We start from the raw sequence: 20,929 nt of genomic DNA, 5'->3' as shown, positions 1-20,929 counted from the left end.
CGATTCATTAAGGATATCTTTATGAGGATCTGTCTTTGGTAGTATTCTTGAATCCTCTGAAACTCCAACTTTTGAATTCTCATATTGGGATCATTGTAGTCTCAACAACCTGGACAACCTGGAGATCCGTGGGATTAGCAGATGTGTTGGATGTATGAGAAAATCTAATCTGACAAAGTCCTTAGTCCTTGATAGTGTTCTTATGTAATTCTGGAAGCAATTTTGAATCTTACAACAATTCATGTACGACTTTTTAGGAGACCTCTCATTAGAAATATTATTGAATCCTCCGAAACTAATCCATAATCCATCTTTTGTAACTATTCCTATAAACGGAGCTTTCTATTCTTGAAGATTTGGACGACCTAGTGTGAAGTGATATTTGAAAAATATCTTGAATACATCTGAGCCTTGAGGATGCTTTTCGTTGGTGATTTTTTTGAGCTCTGATGGACTTTAGTTTTCCTTATCCATCTTTGTACTCCTCAACAAGCTTGAAGATATCGATTCCTGAACCTTTTACTACCAGTATACCTCGATAAACTTGATGTTTTCTACACGACCTTTAGGAGTTTGGATCCTGGAAACGTATCTCGAGCTCCATCAGAAGTTCTTCGTATTCCACAACTTTTAGCCTCGTCATTTCTCGCTAGCCTTTTTGGAGCTTTGCATGTGACCTTACCTCAATATCCTCGTACGTCTTGAACGCCAGTATCGCGAACCCGTCGATGATGTCCTCCTCGAGCACGGGCGACGGTTCCTTCTCCTTGCGCTTCCGCCGGACGGGCGGCCGGTGCGGCTTCTCCCGGCTGACCGGCCCGCTGTCGTCGTCCGCACTGTCGTCCGGATCGCGGTTGCCGGTACCGTCCGCGGCCGCATCCTTGTCCCGCTCGGCGATCATACGTTGGGCCCGCTCCCGGCGTTTGTTCCGCTGCTTGCACTGCTTCACATGTATCTCCATCGCGTGCTCGTTTCAACCCCGGCGGCACTGCATTCTAGGGCGCTGTCGGCTGTGGTGTCGGCGCACGGGTGTGGAGTAGATGGAGCGCACTACTGGCGCACCGTACCACCGCCGTGCCACTGTGGCTCCTGTCGCCAGATGGTGGCGCTGCTGCTGCTGCTGCTGGTGGCCGACGGTGTGTAGAGCGGTGCCGCCAGGCGGCGGCAGTGGCGGCAGCGGTGGCGGCAGCAGTCCAACAACCGCACACACATAGGTAGCCGCGTACACACACACACTGACGGGCGCGCGCACACACACGGACACACTAACGCACACGCGGTTTGCACACTTTAGCACCGTTCAGCGACCGGAACCGGAAAACGAAAGGAAGCGCGCACCACGGAACGCTCCGGACATGCGGCCGGATGTTGGTATGGACGGCCCCCGCACCACGAGCCCACACACACGCACGCAACAAACAATACACCACTGGCACACACACACACACGTGTGACCCTTTTTTTCTTTAGGGATTCTTTAAGGATTCTTTTTTTTAACTTTTTCACTCCACTTTCACACAGAACGACACACGCACTAAAACAATAGATTACAACAGAGCGTGCACCAGCACCACACCACACACACGCCTGTGCGCTCTCGACCCGCCTCTGTGTGTGGGTGGGATGGGTGGTTCGGGTTGGGGTGTCGTCTGGCAGCACGCTCGCCGTTTTAGTTGCCCGTCTTTCACTTGGTGCAGACGCACTTTTATTTTCTTTCTAGCACACACACACACACACTGGTTTGCGGGCTGCAAAATAGAAGAACAGACACGCGCGCACGCACGCACACGCACACAGCCTCACTGCACGTGCACAGAGCGGTGGCGAGGATCTATGTATTAGGATACATGCCTTTTAGCGAACGAAATTGGATCGAAAATGGCTAGTGACAGCTGTTGGTGTTGTCTGACCAAACGGCGTGTGGTGGGTGGGTGGTGAACCGACACCGCACACACTACACAGAGCACAGCGCGCACAGACACACAATACCACCACGCGCTAGAGCAGCTTTTACACAGCACAGCACACACACGCACGCACACAAACAGCCACGAACGCGCGCGCGCGCGCTCGCGCACACACACACGCGAAGCGAGACGGGTTTACACACGCACCAACTGCTGCACGAGGTTGATCGAGGAGCTGACGGTGGCGACGGTAATGATGAGGATGGCGGCAGCGGTGGCGTTGTCCGTTGGTCGGATGTCTGTCGGCAGCATCGTTTTCGCACGCGGTAATCACACACTATTGCACACGTGTCGTTGTTTCGATTGTTTCGTTTTTTTCCGTTGCTTTTGTTTCGTTTCTGTTTTGTGTTTTCTTCTTCTTTGTGTTGTTTCACACACACACACACACACACACACACACGTCTCTACCTGCCTGGAGGGTGAGTGAGAAAGGTGGATGGTCACTTGGGTGGTCGAAAGGATGGCAACACAGTGCACCAGAAGAAAGGATAATGCACCAACACACACACACACACACATGCACACATACACACACACACACACACACACACACACACACACACACGAGGACACGATGTGGAAGGATATTTTTTGCTGTTTTTCATTTTGTCCCACACACACACCCACACAAACGCGTCTACATGCGCATGTATGGACGAGCTGTTGGAGTCGGGGGAAGCGTGGAAGCAAACAAAACAAACAACCGTCCGCAAACCCATTCTGACACACACACACACACACACACATACACGCACACATACAACAACTTCGAAAAAACGGCCAGTGTCGTGAAACCCTTTTCCTCCTCCCCCTTCAATCCACCACCCACACCCCCCACTCCCTCTACCTCCCCCACCGGGGACATTCCCACCGTTGGTTTGGAGATTGCGCAACATACAGACGGCATTGGGGGTGCATGATCGCAACAACAACAACAACATAAAATCATTCACACACACACACACAAGCACGCACACACACACGAACATAAACACACTTCACAGCACGGTGTGTACGTGCGCTGGCAACATTGTGTTTTTGGGCAGTTTCTGTGTGTTCGGTGCCTTCTTTTTGCCTGCTTTTTCGTCAACGTTTTGTTTGTTCACATGTGTGTGTGTGTGTGTGTGTGTGTGTGTGTGTGTGTGTGTGTGTGTCGAGTCCTAATACGTGTGTTTTTCTTATTCCTCTGATTACCGCCTTCCAGCAACAAAACCAACCGCAACGGACCACGGTGCTGCTGCTGCTACTAGTCTCCACTTGCAACGGTGGAAAACTAACCTTGCTTTCAAGACACTCCGCGATCCTCTTTGCGTACAAACATACACACACACAGGGCGGCCTGAATGAGTGAGTGCCTTTTCTGTCCCTGTTTGCGTGCGCGCGAGAGTGTTGGTATATATATAGACAACTGGATGTATGTGTGTGTTTGTGCTGCTCGTACGTGTGCTGTCCAGTTGGTGTGTGTGTTTGCGCTGCGTATGTGTGCGCTAATACAACAAAGCGCTGCCCCCTTCGCGCTTTGACAGCGAGAGCGAGAGATACGGTTGAGAAACGGCCGAAACAGAGCGAGAGACACGTCAATAAATGACACGGAGCGACCACACACACACAAACACAAACGTGCACGACGCACTGCCGTAAGGTTTACGGCTGTAAAAAGGAAAGGATGTAACAGAAAGTGTGCAAACAGAGTTTTTCCGCATTGGGGAAAACAAAAAAAAAACAACAAACAAAGCGCACACTGCTGGGCGATAACATTTCTGCCATTACCAAAACCCGACAAAAACCACCGACCAGCGAAAGCAAATGCCCTAACACAACCACACGCACACACACAGAGAGGGAAGCACCGATCAAAGGTAGAATAAAAAAAAAGGTGAACACAATTTAAGTTACACAAGGGAAGCAGGAAAGGGCTTTGCAATCAACAACAGCAACAAAAACAACTGTGCAATCGAGAAGTGTGTGCGTTTGCGGTGAGAGTGAGAGCGAAAGAACGAGAACCGAGAAAAAAGGCGCACACGTTTCGCCGTTTCAACGTGTCACTCATTCGACCCTTGCAACACATGCTGCGGGTTCACTCACGCGCTCGCTCTTCCCACTATGGCGCTCATTATCTCTCTCTCTCTGTGGATTGCGTTATGGTCACTCAGTTCGATTTTGTTGCTTTCTCGCTCGCTGTTCTTATACCGCTACCTGTCTTGCTCTCACTAGTGCTTGTTGTCGTGAGCAGCTGTCAAACATTTTGCGCTCTCTCGCTCTCTCTCTCTATCGTTTGCTTTCTTTGGAATTATTTTGACAGTTGGGCTTGTTGTAAAACGACGTGTCCGTGTGTGTGAGTGTATTGGAATAATACACAGCAACGCACAGCATGCCGTTTTGTGTGTTACACGTTGTCAGTCTGCGGGCTACAGTGTGTGCGCGCCCCGTCTTTATGCTTCATTCCTATTGATCTTTCTCCCTTTCTGTCTCGCTCTCTCTATATCTCACACACACACTATTTCATACACAATCGTGCTCCTTGTCCTTCGCGTGTAACGATGCTTGCGCACTACCCCCCCGAAGCGCAAGGGGTAGCTGCTTGGTGCGTGCTGTTGCGCCTGTATTCGTGCGGGCAGCAGTGTGCTCAGGTGTGCAACTGTTCGCGTGTGCACACCAACACCAATACACGAGAGCGCACGCACGCACACACGGGCGGCGGTGGTGGCGTTTTTCTTGTTTTTTTTTTTGCAAACGGTTCTGCCCACCGGGGGTCAGCGCGGCGACTCGAATGATGATGCTGCTCGCTCTTGATAGCCGTTACCGAGCGAGCGCTTGCCAATCGATTATTCGATTCGAGCAGCAAAAGGATTGGTGGTCGCGTCGGCAGCCGCTGGGGTGCCGCTGCTAGTGTGCGGCGGCGACCGCGTGTGTTGTTTACGTTCGGGGTCGTGTTGCTGCTCTGACACTGTCAACTGCTGCTGCCCATTGTGTGTTGCAGTTTGTAGGGCTGATGTTCGATCGTCGTTCGCCTGCAAAGAGAGAAGATGTTGCCAGAAAGAGCTGTTAGTTTCGTGGAGCTATTAGCAGTGGGAAGCATTCAATGTGTAGCATTCATAGCAAAGCCAACTGCCAACGGGAAGAGGAGCACTGGTATGCGAGACTAGCTCACGGAACTGCCCATCGTACGGGGAAACCCCGGGCTAGGAACAGTTTCGGAGCTCTGTCGTCAAGGGTACATTTCTTGGAAGTCGCTACAAAACGGGGCACACAATACAGGAAAACTGGAAAAGGTCGCCATTTCGCAATCGTGCAGCTTTAAACCATTGCTAGGCAACTAACTAAGCATCTGTATGATTTGACCGGAGAGACCAGATAAGTATTTGTTTCTTTGGAAGTAATTTGCACAGATATTGAGCTATATTTACAGGATGATCTGATAGCCTAATGAGCTTAAACCCACCAACTCCCAGTATGGCTTCGATGTCTCCAACGGAGCAACTGTGTAGTAAAGCGAGTCTTATAAGCCCGCGGAGGTAAATCTGTAAAGAGTCTGTATACCTCAGCAAGCTCTTCGCAAAATGCAACAACCAAAGCAGGGCAGAACCATTCTGAGCACGCATCTCCATGCAACCAAAGAAATGGGCCACAAAGAATGCATCTCTCACAGATGTGCGAGAGTCCGAGGCCTCAGAATTGAACTTAATCACCGCCAACAATCATCACTTCATCAGAGTGTACCAGAGATTTTATGACAACTTTGACATTTCATACCACGCACCAGCAATCATCAGCAGCAATTCATTATTGCTTCAACTGCATCTCTGCTCCAGCCCCCAGTGCTTGCCTGCCTGAGCATGCAGCGCGCGAATCGGCAGAGGAAGCAGGGCGAAACAAAAATCTAAAATAAAATGTATATGCACAACCACCACAACAGCAACGACGTGGCGGGGAGGAGTTCGGCGAGAGAACCGCCACACGCGCGAAGGATGCGCGAAAAACCCATCACCACCACCACAACCACGGACGAATATATTGACCGGTCAATGAACGGCCCGGTCGCCCATGGGAGCCGTGGACTCCACTCACGAAAAGGTACCTCCACGCCTCGGTGGTGTGCGAGAGCGAGAAACCCCAAGCGCGGGCTTGCTTGTGCTTGATGCTCGGATTGGATCGACTCCGGGGAAGGCACACAGGGCACGCACATAAGCGTACAGTGTAGCGAGGGCAACACACACAAAGACAGGCCTGGATTGCAAAAGGGTGGCCCAGTGGTACAGTGTCGTTTGGAAATCTGTACGTGGAGTATGTGGCTACATAGAACGGACAGCAACAGAGAGGAAGACACAGAACACACACAGACAGGCAGCGACAGACAAGGCCGAGAAAACTCCCTGTAGCCCACCCCAACATCTAGCAGCAGATCGGCATCCAAAAACGGTGATCTCCATTCCCGACTGGTTCTAGCCAGGGCGAACCTCCTGCAGAGATTCGATCCGATCCTAAACGAACACCGTCTGGCCGTCCCCTTTTCACTGCTGGACTGTTTCATTCGCACTCCCGCTCAGGCGCGAGATGCCTTTCCCTCCACGGCCCTTACATTTCAAAGCGATCATCATTCCTTCGCTTCTCGCATGAACTGTCCCCTGCGGGGAGAAAATCGCCCATCGTCCACTGCACCGTTGGCACCTCCACCTTCTGCTTATAAAACGTTGGGACTCGGCCTGCATCAACCCAGGGGGGCTCTCTCTCTCGAGATGGTGATGGTGATGATGCGGTCGGTTGATCTCATTCCGCTTGGGTTGACAAGGTTACGGAGTGCGCGCTCGCGTTCGTTCTCCCCTCCCGTGTTGTCTTGAACTCCCAAGCGGTGGTTCTGTTGTTTTTACGATCTGGAGAAGCTATTACAGCAACTAAAGGCAAAAAACACACACCAATAGAGATCATCATCACCGAGCAAACGCCATCAACCATCAAGCGCCATATTATCGCCCTTAATCGGCGAGCTCATCCAGTAGCTACATTCTTGTGTGGTACCTGCGCCGATCAAGCACGCGGAGGAGCTTGCCTACCACTTGCCTTGGAGTATCTGTCTGTGTCTAAGTGTGTGTGTGTGTGTGTGTGTGGTATAGCTCATTCCTTAATTATTTTCGTCTCCACTTCGCGACGGCTTCGGTTGAGAGCTACGGACAAGAAGTACAGCGAACCATTCTATCCTTCCGCTTTGATTTCATTCGTTTTTGTGCCCTCCCTCCATGGCCCACACCATTTTGTGCACCTCTCGCTCTGTCTCTCTCGCTCTCTCCCTATCTCTTTGTTCCTGCGTTAGAATTCTGCGACGCGAAACGTTGGCTAGTTTGCGTGTATCTTCAGCATAAATATTCCGGGCCCGGGGTTAACTGACGACGGAATTGGAATGTGATTGTTGAAGATCTGTCGAGTCGGCGTTTCGTATCTGCCTTTGGTCTTACCGTTCCGTCGCACACTGTACCAAGCGGCCGGCAGAGTTCGCCGTCAGGTGAGCGACTAAGCAGTGACTTCTAGCAGTGTCCAACAAATATCACACACACTCACACGCACGCACACGAAGGTGTCTGCGACATGACTGGAGGATTCACACAGCTTACAGAAATAAAATCACGGCATCTGACGACCACCCAGTCGCTGCAGCGTGAAGCTCGGAGCCGTTGAATGCAGCACTGCACATGGCGACATGGCCGATGCTGGTAGCGCGGTAAAAGCAGCAACAAAAAATCTGGCCACCACAGTAGCACAACGCAAGGGCAGGCAACGCAGCAAGCAAAAACCGCCCGCCCCGCGGATATGGGATATGAAGGCCCCGAGAGAAGTCAGTGGGATGTGTGCGTGTGTACGCGCGCGCGCGCCTGCGTGTCGCTTGGCCAAAACTCTTTTCCCAAACCCAACATACCGACAGACACGGGCACACACACACACGCGCGCACACATAGCGTGGTGGTGGATTCCAGGAAGGTAGGCAGGAACCGAAAGAGCGCTTGGGAATGATAATTTTCATTTGCATACACAACATCGGCCGTTAGAGCGAATTCGTTTGCTGACTGCTGCTGCTCGCTCTCTTCAGAATTGCCCGCTTTGCCGTTCGAAATGCCTTGCTTGCTTTGTGCACAGCGTTGGGACAGAGGGAGAAGGTGTTGCCGATGACGTATTGACCGGCAAACGACCACCGGAACGGTATGGTAGCCCAAAACGCACGGCTATTTTGGCACATGGCACATTGGCTCAGAGGCTAGGCTGATGTCGGCCGACAAGGTGCCTTCCAGCAGCAGCAGCAACAGCAGCAGCATCGTCATAATCGATTCGATATCAGCGCGTACGTTGTTCGGAGATGTATCTTATCGTACCAAGTGTGTGAGTGTGCTGGAATGTGACAGCTGTATAGCTGTTTCTGGATGGCGATAAAACGAACAGTACTACTACAGATGATGCACGTCCATGTCGTGTAGGTCGCCTTTGCCGATTGTGACGCTACGGTGTTAGGAATTCAGAGATCTGTTCAGCCTGTAGCAGCAGAAAATCGCGCTACTGGCTCTGCTACTACAACTCTTCCGCTAAATCAACTTGGCAGCTTAGCGCGAAGATCACGATGGAAATAGATACGAGCCAGTATACAGTCGTTGCCGCTAAATGTTATCTCTGAGGCATTAATTGTTGCTCCAAATGCATCAATGTTTGCCTCCAAACATTGCCTTCAAGAAATTATGACTGATTCTCAAGGTACTTCAGCAGATTTATTACAACTGCCATGTTACATTACAATTGCACTAAAATCCCTATACTTTAATTATCTTTTTTCACAAAACCCCTAATGAAATTAACTACATCTCTAAGGCATTGTTTAAGCCTGTAACGGTATATCAACCATTGTTGACTGCATTGAAACTTTACGAATCGAAACACTATCGTTACATTCTATCGTTCAAATTCTATTCTTAATTATCGACACAATTCAGCAATTGAGATATGTTTTGTATACAAAACTATTAACTTACAGTAAAGAATCGAAGCCTTAGAGACAAAAAGTGGGTCACTCATCATCAAACATCGGTGCCTTTAAGACAAAACGAGCTAAGTTAAACGCAAAATTGAGCGGTAATGACCGTAGATAGGAACCTTCGCTTCTACGTCATCCGGAGCCGGTTCACAGCGAAGCACCGTGCCGCACAAATCAATACCTCCACTCGCACCCTCTGCAATCCTGGGTTCTGGGGTTCTGCCCGAAGCAAAGAGCCCCCGAGTCGCTAAACCGGCAACTATAAACGGTTTTAAAATCAGACAACAAACCAACCGAAAACGGCGAAAAAAAAAACACACACACTCACACAGGACAGTGAAGTGATTGTAAATAACAACAGAAGGGATTGGAGGAGATGGGGATGGGGCGGAGGGGGTTTTCGTTGACAGCGGGATAAGCAACGCAGCTTACTCGCTACGTGCCAGACGGCCCACATCTACCGGTGACGGGGCTAGTGGATAGCTTCGTCTTCGACCAGAGCCGAGAATTCAAACACGGGCGGCTCGATAAACGCGGCGGCGTACGAGAGGCCAAGAAGCGTGCAACGTCAACCTTCTCTCTCTCTCTCTCTGTTCCTCTGTTTTTTTTTGCCATTTCTCTCGCGTCAACTGTGGGCCGTGCCGTTTCCTTGCCAAGCGCCACCTGGTTAGGGCCCAGCGGTTGTGATAAACAGCGTGCCCCGAGTGCACAACTACTAGCGCAAAGCCCGACTCACCGCACCATCAGGCCCGAACCCGAAATTGGTTCCACCGATGAGCAGATGTGTGTAACGCACGTAGAGAGCGGTGTAAATAAAGGCAGCCTTTTAGGATGGCGGGGGGGGGGGCAGAGTCACTCCACGGCTCAGTCACATGGAATTGGCCGTGTGTGCGTGTGCTGCCGCTGGTGCTGCTTTGGTGCATAGAGACGAAGGGTTTTTTTTTCGCTGTGTTGTTGTAGCAAATCAACCAGCAAGTCCCTACATCATATCGACCCCTTGGAGTGGTTGCTGCATGGGGAAACCTATGGTTTGTCTGATTTGCTCCGCAAGCCTTTCGTGGGCTTTAAACCGACGATTCTCTGTGCTTTCGTGCTGAATTCTTCGCTTCAAGTGTGCGCTGTAATTTAACAAAATGTAACCTTAAGCAAGCAGCCCATTCGCTCTCTCGCTTCCTTTCGCTCGTGCTCTCCGGCACTCTCTGGCTGCACTCTCCCGCTCTCCGGAGCACACGGCGGTGCGTCGGGACCATCAACCCGGAACAAAGGAAAACCCAACCGACCGACCGACCGGGCGCTGCCTGCACACGCTCGCACGCTGTATCGACCCGAAAAGGGAAAGACCCAAAACCGGGCCCGTGCGCACCAACACCAGCGTAGAACTCTCCCCCCCCCCCCCCCTGTCGCGCACCGCGTGGTCGCTGGCCCATCCAAATGCCCCGCTCCGCTCCCTTACCTCCCCACGGGTTTGTCACGCGCGCACACACAAGCGACGTGCACGACGGCCCGGGGTTCCGCCGCGCGCCCAGCAAACTGGTGTGCTCACAATCCGCAAACGCATCCGATTAAAACGCCAACCAGAACGGGGCAAGATCTCCCGAGAAGAGGAATGCAGCGAAGTACGGGACACACACACACAGACAGACTAGCATACGGCCGTAGCATACACAAAAGGTTATTAACACTCGTAGGTTTTTTTTTATACTAAATCTACGTTCCCTTATTGCTCTCTCTCTCTTTCGCTCTCGCTCTTCTCCTCATGACCTCATGCCGCTTGTGTTGCCGTGCTAGCAAACTCGTGCTGAGCGCGCGCTCTCCTGAGACACACACACACGCACGCAGAGGGACACAAACACACCTCGAAGGTATGGTTGGAAAAATCTCGCACACGCTCTGCCAGCAGCCCGAACTCTGTCACAAGATTTACGGTAGATTTTCTCTTTTGATACTGGGCGATTTTTTTTCTTTTCTCCCCCTTTCTAACGCACTCGTCTCACTGTGGCTCGTGTGTGTGTGTGTTAACCTGCAAGACTTTGTTGAAGAATCGACCCATAGCTCCGCAGCAGCACCCGCAACATAAACGTGTTGGTGCTCGAAGTCTAACGACGTGTTTCAAATCGAAGCAAGGCAAACATAATAACGCTCATAAAATTACCATAACCGCCGAGCTACACGCACCGGACGGCAGAGGGACGGCAGCCATAAATCTGTTACCGCCAACTGTCAAATCCCGTACACAAATCGGGCCCTGCTCGTCATCCGACACGGTCCGAACGCGAATCTCTTGTCTGCGGTCCTGCTAGAGTTTATGGCATCGTGCCATCATCCATCCGGTACGTGTACTTGTGGCTGTAAAACAGGTTGAGCTAAGGAAGACCCCAAGCGAACGGGGGCGAGAGCATGCATCCATCCTCTAATGCACCTCACTCACAAATGTACAACAAACAAGCAAACAAACAAACAGAAAAAGGAAAGTGCTTGAGGAGAGCAGGTCAATAAAGCAGTGCACTGGCAATAAAAATTTGCAACGATAAATAAAATAACTGCACCGGTTCGAGGTTGTGTTTTGTGCGCCACACATTTGTGGCACGTTTGCTGCAGCTCGAACCTGTACGGAAAACCCAACAACCAAAACAAACCCCCAAACCTAGCTGCTTGGTGGAGGGGGGAGGAAGGAGTGCTTGAAAATAAACACACAAAAGCGCAACAAAACGGCACAACAAGCGCAGGCAGGCAGGCAGACAGAAAAGCCGCGAGCCAGGAGGAAGGATAAATATATAAATAAACAATCGAATACCATTTGCGCCTTCCAGGGGTTGAGGAGGGCAGGGGGGGGGTCTATGGTTTGGGAGGCCCACAGCACTCGCCAAGTGTAGCAGCAGCGCGCGCCGGGATGGCCATAAAGCATCATCCATCGGCGATGCGAAGAGATCGGTCTGTTTATGTTTATGTTTAGTGTGTCCCATGTTGTCTTGCAAGAGGGGGTGGGGGGGATGGAGGCGGTATTGTTTTTTGCTTCATCATCTTTGTCGCTTTGCTCGCGCTGCTCTTCCCTCTGACTGTGTGTGCATTAAACTTCTTCGGCCTTCTGCGTGTTTTTTGTTTTGTTTTTAATGTTTCTCCCCAGCAATGTGCAGCGTGTGTGTTACCGTGCAACGCGCCGCATCTTGTGCCGGTGGTGCGGTGTTTGGAAAACCATTTCCACCTCGCTACGTTTGTGTTTCGTTTGAGCAGGCACCAAAGCATGGCAAGGAAATTAAGACCGCGAAGCCAGCCACATCGGTACACCGATTCTACAAACACACACTAGTATGGTGGATGGATGACAGCAAAAAAAGGACGTTCGGCAAGCATCGCTTAGACATTGTTGAACGACCGAGCCAGTTTGAACTATTCTTGATGGAATTTGGATTAAATACTTGGCAGGAAATTTTAGAGACAGAAGTTTAGAGTTCTGCACGGCCAATTGCCTCCCAATGACAGAGAGCACACCGAATGGTAAAAAAAAACAAAAGCAAATATCATTAACCAAATGATGCTCAAGGATAGGGACGTCTGGGTCAGCTATTTAGCTCGGCCAAATATCAAGGCACCTCCGCTCCAAGGTAAAGGCAATTTCTACTAATTAAATAATTCACCGCCATCCGCCGCGCACCGGTGGCCTTTCTGCTCCCAGTGCCATGTTTACTTTCGCCGTCAATATTACCCGTTAATAGGGCGTACGCCCCTTTTACCAAGCATCGTTTCCCGCTTATGGAGCGAATTATTCTTAATGAGTGCTTTATGGCAACGCTATAATTGCTTCGAAAATCGCTGTTAATTGTACTTCAAACAACAAAAATCAACCCGCGATTGTATGGTTCGCCTTCACTGTGACGGCCTGGCTGAAGGAGTGACTGGCCGTAGTGACTCTTCTGTCCATATATGAATGCAGCTTTATAATGCAATCAAATTAGCATATTTGCACTTTGGCAGGATCGTTCAGCAAATCTTTTGCCGCAGCGGTACCGTTTTATGATCTTCCACCAAGAAGGGATTATATAGTAGCTTCATGTGACCCGCGCCCGCACCGACCGGGTGATTGATACTTGCAAGCACATTTGCTATCCCACTACAGTGAGTGTGTGTGTGTGTGTGCAACGGGTGCATCAGAATCGTTCCCCTCAATGACTGGTACTCGTTTTATGGCCCAAGTTTCTGCGCTGGTCTCGTTTTTATTTCATTTTACGACCATAAACTTCCCACGAACGGTGATTTCCGCCAGTCGAATTATGTCGCCCTGCCGTATGTTTCTACCCTGCCAAGGCAAACTATACACGCGCGTCGAGATCATCGACACGGGCAGCGTTGCAACATGTTGCATTTTGTTCGCGGTGAGTAAAATTGAAAGTTGGTTGGTTTGTTTGTTTGTTTCATTGGAATTGTCGAGCCATATGAGGTTTTAACAAAGTCCCTTGGCATGTAACCCTACAAGGGCAGTGTGACATTCCACACAAAGGCTGAATACGTATGTAAAGTATTGGAAGGACATTGGCGAACAGAAAAAAAACACAAAGCCAACATCAACCGTCACACGGGCACGGAAATGAAAGTTTAGAAAACATTATCCAACATACACTGTTACACACACACACACGCACACACACTGAGAAAGGCACGGAGAGAGATGCCACATTCCAGAACAGAACAGAAAACGGCATACGTTCCGGCCCAAGCAAAGATGGCAGGAAACTGCATCCATGCATGCTGTGTGCGGCACGGATAGAAATTGTGTAACCTACACATTTTTTCTCCGCTTTCTCTCTAGCAGTGAGAGCAGCGCGCTCTCTTTCTGCCATCTCTTTGCAGGGTTGCCAGCTGCAACGTGAACGAAAAAAGTGCACTGGGAAAGAGTGACGTGAAAGCTGCAGCCGAGGAGATGGGCTGCATGGGATGGGATAGGGAATGGGACAGTTTCAAGGTTAGAGCAACTCAACTGCACGTTCTGCACATGTGTGTGTGTATATATAAGTTTCAACATTTTCCCGAGACGACCGATAGGATAATGCACAGGATGAGCAACAAAATCTCAGCTCGCTGCTAATGTTACAATGAAACGCAACCGAGGCAGGGCCGTTTGTTTGCACCAATCGAGGAAAGCAAAACCAATCAAACAATCAACGGCACCAGCATTGCAAAACAAAAACCGAAGCTGAAACCGAACCGTAAGATGCCCCTTGGGTCAGTGGGCAAAGGATGGGAAAAATCTTCCATCTGCCATCGTGCCGCGCGTTAATCGTTGTTTGATAATTAAAAACAACCGTTGAAACCGTAAGCGGGCACTTTAAAACACCATTTAAACCGGGCATGCCTCTTGCGCCCCGCTAATGGACGATAACAATGCGCTTTCGCGGGCATATTATGTGTGTGTGTGTGTGTGTGTGTGTGTGTGTGAGAGGTAGCACACCTCATTAAAGATCATCCGTAACAAAACAAACAAGCGCGATAAGGGGACCGTTGCGAGCCAATGTGCAAGGTATCGCGGTGACGCGATGCAGCCAGCGTAAAGAGTGCGTTGTTTATATAAACACGCGGCTTCAGGCAGATGTTGTGGGGCCGGATTGATCGGCCGAAGCTCTGCAAAACGGCTGGCGGTGGGAAGAGCATCCCGCACAGCAAACAACACTCGCGGCGATTAGCTCGGATTAAGTAGCCATAATATAGTACTATGAAAAAAATTAAAATAAAATCTGACTCGAAGTGGGTTTGGCGATAATAGAAAGAGAAAAGAGTGTTTGCGTGTGCTAATCCGAGCAGGGGGGGGCTTGGCAGGTTTGTTGAAGTAACGCTTTTTAGTTATGGTGCAGCATGCGCTGGGAGAATGGAGTCATTGCATCATAATGTCGAGAGGGCGGAAGCGTACAATGTTGTTGTGTCAATTCTTAGAGCAACCACAGGTCCTACAGGTGCGACGGGATTTTATAGAGACTTTGGGCCTATTGACCTCATTCGACTCACAAGCAGTCGAAGATGCTGATTGACCCATTCAAAGCGTACAGTGTGGCGTCGAGTGATGCCAGCCAAGGGATGACAGTATTGATCATGTCAAGTAGCGACGGTGCATTGATTGTTGATGGTTCCTCTTCTGTCAAGCTCATTGCTCAATCCGGGCTCATAACTATCTCTTCGTCAAGAAATTGCCCAACCCACAGTTCACGATGTTTGATGTGCGAATTCAAATTATAGTGACTTTGATCCTTTTGGATCGATCCCGCAACTTCGCCAGTGGGATCCCACGTGACCAACAGAAACGTTTGATTGTGCCGGGGATGTCGTTTGATGGTTGAAGATGAAGGACGGCCACGTGACCGAGCATCAACTGTTGCTGCTGGGACAGAGGCAGGTACCGCTTCGGTCTGCTGGCAGTGTGGTATAATGGTTCTAACATTCTCGATAGAACAGAAGAAAAAAATACTTCTGTGTTTTGTCGCCGCCCAGCCAGAGGAGGCAGACGTTCGCAAGAAACCATGCACATCCGGTGATGATGTGTGTGGTAGGTATGCAACAACAACAGCACCACAAAAAAAGCAACCACTCCAGAGACGCCGGTTCTAGCCGGTTCAGGGGTACAGGTAGCAATTACCTGGCCTTTGTCCCGTGCCCTTCGCTGCGCAGCGAACGATTAACCACAACACACTGCCAGAGCCAAGTGTGTTTGTGTGAGTGTGCCCGATGATCTTGCGTGTTAAATCCTCGATAGTATAGTGGTCAGTATCTCTGCCTGTTCACACGGGATGCGACTGCGAAAACCCCTGTCGAAACCTTTTAGAAGACACCACACCTAATCCACAACGAACGCACAATGGCGGTTGTAAATCACTGACGACTCTACCGCGTAGACCGATACACTTTTGATAGCTTTTGAGGACGTCAAACGGCAACGAAAGATTAGCGTAACTTCCACCCAACAGCAACGCGGGTTCTCCTCTCTTCCACGAGGAGTTACAGTCACTCTACCGAACGGTTGCAAACTAAACATAAAGGCTACTACCCAGCAAGCAACTACAATGAAAAGCACACAGATACACGCACGTACTACAACAGTAAAAGAACAACAGAAAAGCACAAAGTCTAGGAATTGCAAAACTCACACTGCCTTTCGCCTCCTGGTGCTGCTGCTGCTGCTCTTCCTCCTTGCTGCTTACAGCTGTGCGGCTCGCACAGCTTACTATATTATTGGTTGTGTGGTTGTTGTGTTTCCTCCTTCTTCGGTCTCTCTCTCTCTCTCGCTCTGTCCCCTTCGTGTCTCGAGAGGGCTACGGAGTCTGTGTGCCTGCGGGGGCCCTGGGCCTGGCTTGCAATTTTCGAGAAGGCAGAGGGTTGAGAAGCCTTTCGGTCGTTCCGTTTTGCTGGCGCGTTCCGTTCTTCTCTCGCTCTGTCGATGTGTGTGTTTTGTGCGCTTCACTCGCTCGCTGCTTCTTCTGCTGTTGCAGCGGGCCGAATGGGGAGACCTTCTCTACCGCTCCTCCACCCCCTCCACACACACACACACACACAGCACAGCGGGCAGGTTCAGTTGGTTGCTGACATGGCTTGATTGCTTGCGGGTTTTTTTCTTTTTGCTTGGTTCCTCCTGCGTTCCCCCACAACCACACAGTCACCACAGCAGACACAGAAGTACGCACAGCACCTCCTCCCCCCTCTCGGCGTTTCACTATTCCACTAAGGCACCACCACCACCCACCCACAGGCAGGTTCTTCTACCGTTACGACCGGGACCTGCGGCACGTCTCGACGACTCTTTTTTTTGGCAAATTCTTTCACAAAAACCCCCTAACAGCCCTACACAACTTAATGGTTGATGGTGTGCAGGGAGCGGTGGGAAGGGGGGAGGAGTGCAGGTTGTTCTGTCGATCGCACACAGCGCGATTTTGCACACACACACACACCTATTCTCACACAGACACAGTCGTTCCTCTTTTTGCCTTTCTTCAGTGAAATCAAACGGGCACGTGCACACACACACGGGGGGGGGGGAGATGGGAGGTAGTATGAGCACGAACAGGCGCGCGCGCGCGCACACGCACAGGCACACACACAAATGCATGCACACACGGGACGGACGCGCTGCGCACACATTCGAAAGGAGACACGCGAGCGCACGCACGCACACACTTTGAAAAGAGGATGTTTATGTTGGGCGGGGGGTGATAAGAGGATGGAAAAGGAGAGGGGGGAGGAGTAGTGTGCGCGTGTGTCTATGGGTCTGGTGTGGTTGTGGGGGGAACGGTTTTGTTTCGGACAAGGTTGATTGTTTTCTCCGGACGCTTTTGCGGTTTTCGGCTGCTGCTGCTGCTGTTGTTGTTGCTGCTGCTGTTTTCCTGCTTTTCCTGTGCTGCTGTACGCACACACACTCACACACACTCGTAGAACATTTTCTCTTTTGTTTTCGCACTATCACATACACACACACAAGCACACGAATCTTACGTCACGGGATACGGCCCCGTGCAGGGAAGCGAAGGCGGTTTTGAGGGGTGTAGGGGGGAGTTGTGGTTTGATTTTCAAAGAGCTTTTATACGGGAGGCGGGGGGGGAGCAGTGACAGAACGATGCATTGTGGAAAAGACTTACACTCCTTGTCGCTGTAAGTGTGTGCGTGTTCGTGTGTTTATCCAGGAAGCGTTTGCTTTTGACAGTTTGACAACGGCTCAGCCGAAGAAAAACAATGGAAAACCACCAGCACCATCACCATCGCCATACAGCTTTCTTCCCTTAAGCCACCCCCTTCCCCCTTGAATGTGTGTATTGTGTCCCTCACAAAACATCTGTGGCCACTGTGCGTGTGGTTGTGCATTTGTTTCTTTTCCGGTTGGCAATTTTGAAAACTCTTTTTTCCTGTTTCCCCTCCCACCCTTCCCCCCTAATCTTCCATCCCGTTCCTGTGTAATACCAACAAAAAAAACCCTTTCCAAAACGTTTACTCAATGTGTGTATGTGTGTGTGTGTGTCACAATGAAAAACATACTTGCACACACACACACACATACACACCGACACATAAACAGACAGCAAAAAGGGAGCGCGCGCGTGCGCACGCACACACGACGGCGACGACGGTCGCGTTTGGAAAAAGCGAACCAGCCTACACCTCCCCACCCCTCCCGCCTCCCCCCAGCAACTTAGTAGCGGAAAAACGGCAACGCCGAGAACACACAAACAACCGGGTGGGAAGGGGGGGGGGGTAGGGTACACGAGAGGTGTAAGGTAAAGGTACCGCTGAGCACGTGTGTGTGTGTGTGTGTGTGTTCTGCACTGATTTCCCTGCCACACACAACACAACAGCCTAAAAACCACATAAACCTCCCGTCCACCCCCTTCCACCACCCCCCAGGTTAGAGTGAGGGAGGAGAAAAAGGGTGCCAAAATGGGCGTTCGTGTGCCTTTTCTGCCCGTTACAAACCCCCACCCCCGTCCCCCTGCAGTGTGTAGCAAAAACCTGTGCAATACCCCCCCCCCCCCCCCCCCTGGCACCTTATTACACGGCGGCGGCAGTTTTCTTTTGCTGTCGTTCTTTTTTTTCTTTTCTTCCTCCCCGATATCGCCTTCAACCCACACACACACACACACACAAGGTGTTTCCTTGCCCTGCCACCCCATCAGTCTGTCTGTGTGTGTATTTTAAGGTGGTTGGAAAAATGGGAAATGAGTGGGAGGTTGGATCGGTGGAAGTGGGAGCGTAGGGCGACTTGGATGAGTGAAGGGAGCGGGGGAGGGAGGGGGGGGCGTTATGGTGGTGGTGATCCCATGGGGGAGGGCATCGGTGGGGTTGATGTTCTCCAAAAGCGAGTGTGTGTGTGTGTGTGTGTTTTTCCTTTCCGTTTTCCTGTCCGTGCTCGTCTCGCTTCCCGGTCGGCTGTTTGGCTGTTCTTTTTCCTTCCACACTAGCAGACGCTTCCCTGTTGCTCTCCTTCTCTCTCTCTCTCTCTCCCTTTCTCTCTCGCCTATGCGCTCGCTCCACGTGCATCGAAGGGAAGGGAAATAAATGGGCTAGCGGGATGTGTGTGTGTGTGTGTGTGTGTGTGCACATGTATGTGTGTTTCGGTTTTATGGTGGCGGCGGCGGCGGCGCCGTTGACGCGAGGCGGCTCGGGACGGGTGACGGGCGGCGAAAGGTACACTGCAGCAAACTCCGGTACTCGTGCATGTGTGTGTGTGTTTGTGTGTGCCTGTGCGTATGTGTGTGTGTGCGTATATTTTTCTTTCACTGCCGCTCCTTCTCTTTCGCTCGCACGGTACGTACACAAACACAGCAGCAAGGGTGAGCGAGTGAGCAAGCGTTCGCACGCACGCGCGAGCGCGCACACACACACACACTCCGTTCTGCTGCTCTCGTTCTCTCTCTCTCTCTCTCTTTCTCGTGCTCTCGTACACGGTTCCTTTTCCCCACACTTCCCTCAGGCACACCCCCATTGCCCTTTGCACATCAATGATCCGCAAAAAAGACCCCCCCCCCACCACCACCCCAAATGCCCCGTGCGTGATGCCGAAAAGGGAAAATGTGCGAAGGGCAGGGAAGCGAACGGCGAAACAAAAAAGGGCGAAAACCGTTCACGATCACACACACGCACGCACACACACACACACACATCACCATCAACACACGCCAACCCAGCAGGAGGAAAGCAAGAATGAGAAGAAAAAAACCACGGCACGAATTCGCACGCGCACTCGATATTGGATAAATAACGGACGGATGGGGTCGTACAAATCACCGCACGGGAGAAAACGCACACGGCACAGTAAACGCACAGCGCTGTACGAGCTTTTGATCAAACGAGAACGAAAAATAAACCTTCGTTTTCAGCGCGCACACACACACACAATCGCCGAGACAGTGTTGGTTGCTGCTGCTGCTGCTGCTGCTGTTGCTACTATTCGCTAATGTTTGCTGCTGCTGCTGCTGCTGCTCCGTTGCTGCTGCGCTACTGCTGCGCTCCAGTACGGTTGCTTACTGAGCGGTCAGCCGTCGGCAGCGCGTCGCTATGTTGGCAGCCATGAGCGTACGGAGCAAACAGAGAGCGAGCGAGCGAGAAAGAGCGCGGAGCCCGACGCGGCAGGCAAACAGGAACAAAACATCCCACCCCGTGAGTGGCCACCGCAAACGCACACACACGCACACACATGCACGCGGGCAGCTGAAGGCGTACAGCGCAGCGGCGTGAGCGCCTAATCAATTTCGAGCACGCTTCCTGGAACGAGCGAATCAATATCGAGTGCGTGCGAGCGAGACCAGCCTAGCGGCTAGCGCACGATAAAGCGAGGGAGAGCGAGAGAGCGATAGGGGGCGCCCGCTTGCCAAAATAACAACAGCTCACACACGAGAGTGGTGCGCTCCAGTGCTGGCCTGCGCAGGCTGTCTCGCTCTCGGCAATGCTCGATATAGCTGGCCCGCTCGCGCCGCAGCGCATTTGGCAGCACTCACCATTTCTGTTGCACTCCTTCCCGTGGCTTTGCTGGCAGGTCTGAGGAGCTCAGCAATCGGCCTTTTACATTTAAAAACTGTTTCAAATTTAAATTTTTATTTCATCGCTGACAGTTTGTTTACATATCGTTTTTTGTTTTTATGTGCGAAATGAAAAACTACACAACCACTGGCGGTTGGGAAAAGGTTTCGTTTTTTCTCTTGCTGTTTGCTTTTTAAGAGCGAGAGCAAAAATAAATCAGGAATGCTTCATTCTTCGCCTATGCGCGATTGCACAAGCCGTTTATTCGGACGCTTTTGACAGCTTATGGCAGCACGGGGCGAACCAATCGGTTGGGTAATCGGAACTAACCTATCGGCACTAGCTGTGGCAGTTTTTTTAGGCCTAGGTCTATGCACATGTTGCGGCAACATTTTTTCCATGGCAACATTGCTGGACTTAACTGTTTTAAAATTAAGTGAAAATTATTTAGTATACGTTTTGATGTGCAAAC

General features: G+C 51.0%; 1 protein-coding gene across 6 annotated transcripts in view; it reads right to left on the bottom strand.

The window, feature by feature from the left end:
- The window catches only part of LOC120905740 (nascent polypeptide-associated complex subunit alpha, muscle-specific form), a 100,809-nt gene extending 80,953 nt beyond the window's left edge, over positions 1-19,856 (bottom strand). Inside the window, exons 1-2 of one of the 6 annotated variants that reach the window (XM_040316779.1) lie at positions 19,806-19,856; positions 683-1,802 (exon numbers count right to left, since the gene is read on the bottom strand). In XM_040316779.1, the coding sequence (XP_040172713.1) occupies positions 683-961 (279 nt within the window). In that variant the 5' untranslated portion in view covers positions 962-1,802; positions 19,806-19,856. Of the gene's footprint in view, positions 1-682; positions 2,397-19,805 lie in introns of those variants that run through there. The other 5 variants (XM_040316780.1, XM_040316778.1, XM_040316781.1 and 2 more) reach the window with 5 other exon arrangements.
- Positions 19,857-20,929: the final 1,073 nt, after the last annotated feature.

The sequence above is a fragment of the Anopheles arabiensis genome, chromosome X, assembly GCF_016920715.1.
Source record: "Anopheles arabiensis isolate DONGOLA chromosome X, AaraD3, whole genome shotgun sequence".
NCBI classification, from domain to species: Eukaryota; Metazoa; Arthropoda; class Insecta; order Diptera; family Culicidae; genus Anopheles; species Anopheles arabiensis.
Note: the sequence above shows the minus strand (reverse complement) of the source record. Positions and strands in the feature narration are given on the sequence as shown.